We start from the raw sequence: 8,377 nt of genomic DNA on the forward strand, positions 1-8,377 counted from the left end.
CGAAGTACGAAGCGGTTGCCGGTGTTGGCTAAGTAAATACGAAATTGTCTTTTCACGTGCGAAACGATCATTACCCCGTTTGTTCTACTTTATATCGCAGGCTGCGGTGGTGCTAAAGACAAGCACGGTTGCAGTTTGTGTTTGACCATCCGGTAAGCGACTTTGGAATTCGCGACGATGGAGATGTTTCCAAGCGATGGGGAATCGAATGAGGGGCAGGAAAAGCTTAACAATCCATCTTCCGATTCGGGTGATTCCGGGTTGGCCGAGGATGATACCAAGAAATCGAGCTCTTCAACGGACACCAGGCCTAGAACGAATCTCGGTAAGAAAAGACGCCATTGCGTCGGCGTGATCACTTCGCCCTGCTGGATGCGCAAGGCTGACGAGACCTGCCGCCAAATGTTCCCTTCGGTGCGTCGTCGATGACACTCTGCAATGGCCTGTATCGTTTTTTTTCAGACTTCGAAGCAAACCATCTTATGGATGAGATGCTGCATAACATTCCTAAAAGTGAGTAGAAACGGCATTACTCATACGCCCAGGAGCACCCGGGTGCCCATGTTGGAAAATTTGCAGAACGCACGACACATGCTGGATGATGTTACATAATGGGAGATGACGTTCGGATGACGTTTGCATTCAATAGGTCAGCTGTTCAACTTTGTTTTGTCTTTCTTTTGTCTTTCAGAGTCATCTCGAGTGGGCTCTGCGTATCAGGCCGACATTCCCGAGTTTGTACCGCCTGACAGGCGCCGGTCGGAAGAGCGACAGAACGAGCCAGAGGTGCCATTGTGGGTTCCGCAGGAAAACATACCGGAAGCCGCATGTAGGTCCTGCCAACCGTAGCAGCGGTGCGCCTTCCCTGCTAATTGGACTAACTCCTGCTCCTTACTCTCTGTTCCAGTGCAAGAGTTTTTAACCGTTGCCAAAGGAAGACATAGCTTCAACGAAGAGCAGGCGATGGCGCTGCTGTACCGGGAAGGCTACAATCTGGAACGGGCATACCACGCTTTACCCACCTACATAGTCCATCATGAAACGTGGGCCGAGGAGCAGCGTGTACTGTTTGCGGAAGCGCATTACTTTTATGACAATAACTTTCACCTCTACCACCGCATTGTAAGCAGGAGCCTCCCGGTGTTTGAGAATTATCTGTGTTCATCTATTTCTTGTCCTGTTCTCGTAGCTCCCGAACAAATCGCTCCACAGTATCGTGCAGTATTACTACAAGTGGAAGAACGATCCGACTGCGCCGAGAATGAAGTCAAAAATCTTAAAAAAGAAAAGGAGAGCCGTTTCGGCACTAGGCAGAGGCTCCGCTTTGCTGGTAAGTGCTGCATGCAGTCTCTACAGTTAGTCGTTTCGTTTGCTCACGAGGTCGATCATGCTGCATTAGATGATTTTTTTATCACACTGCACACCTTTCTGCTTTCTTACCGTTCCATGTAGCCATCAACGAGCCGTGCGGGTATGCACGGCGATGGTGCCGGGACCAGCGGTGGAAACATTCCGAACGGTGAAACAGGTCCCAGCACCAATGGTCCCGTCCACGGCGAGAGCGAAGAAGGCGACGGGATGCCATCACGCGGCGAAGATCATCATCGCCGCTGAAGGATCTACCATCAATCGCTTACACTTTCATTTTCTTTACATTTTCATCGTATACCTAATTTATTTGCTGTAGCATCACACAGCTATGTATTGTACGCCAGCAACTTCCTATCGCATGGGGGGAAAAAACTACACTTAGCGGAGAAATTATAACGAAGGCTGTCCCATCCTACGATATGGCCATTTGAACACAACTTGCCAGACTGGTTAGATGTTTGCGCAGCTTTTTACTCTTGACTAGCGATGGCTTTAGATCATTAGTTGCAGTAGTCGTTTGTAGCCCATATAAAAAAAGGAAGCGAAGCACAGCGCGATAGCTCGGTAGTAATAACAAAAAAGAGGAGTGGCTGCTATCGGTGAGATTTAAAAAGGAAAAACAGCTACCAGCAAAACAGAAATTAGGAGCTGTTGCGCGTGTGTGCCTTATTAGTAAAGATTCGACATTTCGGTGCGATGTGTCTTCTGTGCCCGACGGCGGGCCAGGTTAAACGGCAAACGAAGTTACATTTTTAAACTATCAAACTAATTTTCAAAACATTTAAAAAAAAGCGTCCGCTGAACCTTATTTTCGGCCTTCCGGCCAGAGCAAACCAGTGACAATCTATCAATCCACCATTCGATGTCGTTAGTGTTGCCGTATCGCGTTCACCGTTCGAACTATCATTACATTCGTCGCGCTATCTATTATAGAACTCCGGGGGTCACCCATCTAGCTGGATTAGATGCGATTATCCTGGTGTTCCCGGTGCTACCCCGGAAAACGGTTGGTTCGTTGGTTCCTCAGCTCGAATGCCGGTTTCCGCTTCTTGTCGCCGAGCGCTGGTTCGGATAATCGTTATCTAAATATGCTGCTAAGCAGATTATGTTGGCTGCCGCAAGCTCCCTCACATGTGTAAGTCCATCCGTGCGAGCCGTTTCGGTTACTTATGTCGACGTATGCTCTTTTCGGCCCTGCTGCTTTCTTGGGCGGGAGGGTGAACTATTGCGCACCATGCCGTGCTGCGTCAATCCTGTCGTCCGTTCGATTGGGTCCGAGTGGGATGTTTTTTTTTTTATCTTACTGCTCGCCCATAGAATACACGTGAGATTTTGTGGTAAATATTACATGCGCTTTTGCCGGTGGAAGGAAAGCATACTTTCACCACCGAGCAGCTTAGTAAGGAGCTCGGTACCAGTGAACTCTGTGCAGGTAGTGCTGCTGAGAAGGGTGAACGTTTTAGTTGCGTGGAGGGGGAAAATTGATAGCTCTGCTGTCAAAGTCGTCGAAGACGCGTGTTACGTGAGCGGTCTTTTGGAGGTTATGCCGAGCTTTCTGTTCAGGTTCGGTAAACTTGTAAGATATGAGAGCCACATTTATTTGTAATGTGGTTTCCGTTTCGTTATTAACACAATGTTACTAATTTATTTAACTATTTTAGAGCGCAAGGGTCTGGCAATGATTGCTGATCTTTTATAACGGTTCGATGTGTTCTCCTCGGTTTCCGCAGCCTGGTGATACTGTTCTTCAGACAATTTTTGCTGAGTATGATCGATTTCATGTACTTCATCCAGCTTAGGTTTTATTGGTATTCGTACATATGAGCATCGTCTTCTTTGACGCACCTTGTCATGCAGGTTCCTGAAATGACACTGTTCTTAGAACTATTGTCTCCTCCGTTTAATCCTCAAGTCAACGATAGTTTTGTCACTTCAAATACTTCAAATATGGTTATAGTCATTGCAAGCGTTTGTTTTGAATAAGCGAGTTTGTTATCATTGAAAAAAGACGGATTTAGTACTCTTTCGGTTACGAATTTGCCTTTCAAAGTAGATGCTCCAACAAGTCGCAAGCTCAAACGATATCTGTTTGTGGATTAGATCCATTCGATGACGCGCTTTGTTTTGCGCGGTTAGATACCCACCTGTTTGTAACCTCGTCTTTAGTGATGTGGCATTAGGAGTTCGACACTTTTACTAAAAGCATAGGCTCATCGGGTTGTCGCGATACTTAGAGATGATATTTCTAAAAGATAATTAGAGATAAATACTGTAAGTGTGTCTCTTCCAATTATTTCCTACCGAACCTTGTCTGAATATTGGGAATCATTTAATGAGTCCTTATAAACTTGTTTACATATTGGGGCCCAAGCAGTACCGTGTATCACCGGTTGTATCAATGTCCCACTGCACAATGTACCTGCAGGTCTTGCGTGCTAATGTCGTTTTCTAACGGTACGATTATTTCAAGCTAGCAGAAATCCTCTCCTACCTTGACCTCTGACTATCTGCCGATAATGTCGAAGTCATCTTCTCCTTTGAGAGCAATGCTGAAGAGTAGACAGGAGAGTCCGTTAATCTCCTAGATATAGATCCGCTTCTAAAGAAAGCGGTATGATATTCCACAGCTCATTTCGATCTATACTATTGGAGGTCGTCTTGAATAGGGTAGGGATTTGGCGCTAAGGTTCTTCTGAAGCATCTGCTTGAGAGTAAAGTGTTTGTTGGTACTAGATTTGTCGCCAACTTACCTACCTTGAGTAGCTGCCGACGAATTTGGAGCATAAGGTTTAGGATGGAGACCTCAACTAGCTCAGCTCTTCCAGTAATCGGAGCAATCTGGACGGTTTCTTGCGACTGACGTGTTCTTTAGTGTCTGAGGCTGTCTGAAAATCAAATGAGCTAGTATTCAAACGTACCGTCTGTGGGAATACTACTGCTGCTGAATATCTTACTGGCGATGTTCCACGCCATCAAGTCAATTCTAGTTAGAATGTTCATAAACCGTGAACCGAGCACTCTCCTGAGCGCTATAGCTTCTTCAATAATTGTAAATCATTGGGGGTGCAGTAACGTGTAAGATTTCCAAATCAAAACAAACGGTTCAGATATTGCCAGCGCTTCCCTAGCCCTAGCGCGTGTACCGAGTAATGCTAAATCCTAACAGGATTACAGCAAACCGAGGTTAGAGTCAAACGATTCCGATTGCTTTCCGTGCTGTAGACGCGTGCTGCATTTGTCGCTTTGGCGACTGCACTTACCGCGCCCCGCGTGAAGAAAGTGTGAAAAAGCGCGGTGCTGAGGAGCGGGTGGAAATAAAAATACAATCATTGCTCATTCAGCCACCGCTGGTAGCGCACACCGCGGCCCGGCATGCTCACCGATTGGATGGTAAAACGATAGCCCGCAGCTAGAGGGCTGCTGCCTAGTAGGGCGACCTGAACCGAACCGGGTATATGCATGCAAATCCATGTCCGTACGAAACATTGATGATGTTCCTTTTTGATTGGGGCGGGATCGTTTTGGGTGATTCCGTACGGTATTCTGTGATTGTAATACCCTAAAAAACATACACACACACACTCACACACAGTGGGTGAGAGAGCAAGTAAAAGGTGAATGTGTATGGGAGGGACGGCGGGTTGTCTTTGGCACAGGTTTTTGGAAGCACTCGCGCACGGATCTCGGGACCGAAGCAATCGAAATTCATTCACCAGCAACACACACCCACACACGTGGCCGGCAGGTGTAGCAGCTGCACCGAATGTTCCAATATTGTGAATTGCGAAATTTGGCTTCATTGGAAAATATGTAACCGAGAGCGTTACAGCACACCGGGTCGTGAGGGCGATTCCTGCTCGACGTTTAAAACCGACGCTCATGCCCGAGCGGGAGAATTTATTTCATCCGGCTGAGAAAATCAGGCCGAAAGCCAGCAAAAAAAGGGCGGATGGAAACGCAGCAGGGCACGAGCCCACTTCAGTACGCAACGGTGGACCGAACACGCAGATTAAATCGCACGGAATCGATTGCTAGCTCCCTTACGGTGGAGGATTCCGTCAACGTACGCGCTGCTGCACGGTTAGCCTACCTTTCGGGCGCCACTAAACAGTTCGGGCGCGGCCGCCGTTAAGCACAAAGCACGGGCAAAAGCCAAACGATATATATATATACATTTGTTACCCCCAGCCAATGTCCCCGACTCACCTGGGCTGGACTCGCTGGACGGTCCCTCGATGGGAGCAAATACATTTTCGGTAAAGAAAAGCTGCTCTGTTGGACACAAAAACCCCACACTCACACACAAACTCACACAAAAAACACCCGGTAATGCAGTGGAGCGAAAAAATAAAACTATAAAGCACCTGCTTTCGCTTGTTGGCGCACACACACACACACAACGCAGATCGATCGCGGATGCATTGCACACAACCCCGCGCCTGGCGAGATGCTGTTGGGAGCGGGAGTGCACTAAATTGAATTAAATTTTTCCTTCCCTTCGGTTTCGGTCGCAATGTGGGAGGCGACGAACTGTCATCTTTTCGCTTCCTGCACCCACCCACCCATCCCACGGGTGTCATTATTATTTCCTCCCTGATTGCTATTGTGGTCGGCCCCGGCGAGGTTCGCTTCCTGCTCGCTTTCTGCTCTGGATACTGGTAAAATGTGACATTACTTCCGGTCCCATGATGATCGGGACCAAGACATGTTTATTGGGGTGACGTTGATAGCGTGCCCTAATGTCCCTGCCCGACGGGAAGGGAGGATAATAGCCGTACCACCACCCAATAATCCCAGAGATAACGATAGCGCTTCCGTTGGCCTTCGGTCTTTTGTTTGGGTGGTAGTTCGTCGTCTTGTCGTGGAAGGGGGCCCCAAAAATTGCACTTTCCCTCAATGCTGCATACCGGCACACTCCGATTGCATACTGGCAGGCGAGGCGGACAGGCAACACTTGGGTGAGCTCCTAAATCTATGCAATCGGCACGACAAAACTGTCTTATTGGGAATTATTCATTTTTTTCTTCGAGCGCCGTAAAGAGCGAAAGTGGTTTATGTTTCCTTCGCCATTATTTTCCTACACAAATCTTTTCTCCTCCTCCCACTGCCTGCAATAACAACAGTCGGAATGCCGGGAATACCTGCAGGCTTTATTGGACAGTTTTATGTGTGCCCCCGACATGAACAAAAAAAAAAAAAAAAAGAAACAACAACATAATGTATGACCTATTGAGCGGGAGGCGTTGTCATCATGGAGGATATTGCACAACAACCCCATCCCTGGGACGGTAATCTCTGGCAACATCTCGTTTAGCTTAGCGCTTTGTATGCAAACAATAGCCCAACACGTGTGTGTGTGTGGGTGCGACATTTGTACGCCGGTTGAATGATGAAGATAAAATAGAGCGTGGGGGGGAGGGCAAAAGCAACGAAGAAGAGAGCATAATCGAAAACGAATCAAGGCCCCCTAGTGTTGCGTCCCGCTCCGGCAGATGCTCAGGATTTGCTAATATCGCATACTATCGCTGCTGATTTGCCGCCCATCACAACCCGTCGTGCACAGCTCCAGCAGAGGGACCCTCACACCGGTGACACCGGCCCGTGTGTCTGCATCGAGCCGGCAGCCTTATGGGCCGGTTCGTCGCTTACCCGCTCCAGCGCGCTAGCTGGCAGGACGCTCTTAATGCACTTCGACAGCCGACCCGTGGGAAAGGCAGGCTCGTGTCCGTTATTGCTGCATGCTTGAAACTGTCAGCACACATAATTGACTCACTCACCCCAGGGGGAGCGCACGGGGAAGCAGCGGGTGGGCTGCAAGAACTTCTTAAAACTGCACACACCTTTTTTGCCTGGCGGTTTGTTTTTCACCTGGTGCCTGGGCGAATGCATCAATATTTGTAGCCGAGGTGGAACTTAATGCTTCAAACTTGCTGCCAAGGGCGGGCAGGGAGAGGCAGGGAGCCAAGGGAGGGGGAGGGGGGAACCGAGTCCAGTACAAAGTCGGTTGGCCGTGCCTGTACCGGTGCAAAACTTTCCCAATCTATAAACAAACCCTTCGACAATCCTTCGGCCGCCCTACGGTCGTTGTTTTTATCTTCCCTCTGGACCCTGCTGGCCTACGCTGTGTTAAGCACTGTTTGCGTTGCGGTCACTGCTCGTCGGTGTGCTCACAGGTGACTAACATGGGCCCGGCCCGACACCGTACCGGCAGGGTTTTGCCCAAGTCTCCGTGTGTTTGCCGTTGAGCTTCGCACAAAGGTGAAACTTTTACCTTTTAACGTTACGCAAATCTCAGATGAAATCCCTTGCCCCGCCCACCTCCTTCTCATTCCAAAACGTGTGTGTGTGTGTGTGTGTGTGTGTGTGTGTGTGTGTATGTTTGGTGGGAAATCTGGACACCATCTCGACCGGCATACCTCGGCAAACGGTGCGCCAGTCAAGATCGGTCCGTCAGATTTTGTACCCTTCCCCTTTTCTTAAAAGCCATCACAGCCCCACCTCTTCTTTCGGTGGGGGTGTGGGGTAAGTTGTGGCCAAGTGGTAGGAGTTCTGCAGTTATTTTCCGCCGGCCAGTGGCTTTCCCCGACACTTGCCTGGCGATGACTTGGCCCTTTGCCTTACTTCATCTGCGCTTGTTGCCCGAAATGTTTGCCCGGAAGGAAGGTACCAAAGAGGGGGGGGGGGGGGGGGGATGGTAAGGGGGCTGATCGTTTAGATTCACACAATTATGCTTCTTAGCTTCCTTCTCTTTCTTCTTCCTTTCTTAACTGTCCAATCGGACGGTAAAGACATGGGGCAGGAGCTAACTGAAGCAAATTTCCACTCAATTTGACCCAAATTGAGCCCTTCCGTTTTGTGTCCGCACGCTTCAATGGCACTAAGGTGGCGTGTTTTCCACGATGTTTTTCTGTTGTTTTTTTCCTTTGCTCTTCCTTTCTCCTTCCATGAATGGTTCGTTTTGGGAGTTTTTTTTTGTTGTGGTTGCTCTTCCCCGTTTCCGGCGGCT

General features: G+C 48.7%; 1 protein-coding gene across 1 annotated transcript; it reads left to right on the top strand.

Moving 5' to 3' along the window:
- Positions 1-649: 649 nt before the first annotated feature.
- LOC120955511 (REST corepressor 1-like) lies at positions 650-2,207 on the top strand. The gene is made up of 2 exons (XM_049605610.1): positions 650-1,122; positions 1,190-2,207. The coding sequence occupies exons 1-2, from the start codon at positions 964-966 to the stop codon at positions 1,358-1,360; spliced, it is 330 nt and encodes a 109-aa protein (XP_049461567.1). The 5' UTR covers positions 650-963; the 3' UTR covers positions 1,361-2,207.
- The last annotated feature ends 6,170 nt before the right edge of the window (positions 2,208-8,377 follow it).

The sequence above is a fragment of the Anopheles coluzzii genome, chromosome X (assembly GCF_943734685.1).
Source record: "Anopheles coluzzii chromosome X, AcolN3, whole genome shotgun sequence".
Classification (NCBI taxonomy): Eukaryota; Metazoa; Arthropoda; class Insecta; order Diptera; family Culicidae; genus Anopheles; species Anopheles coluzzii.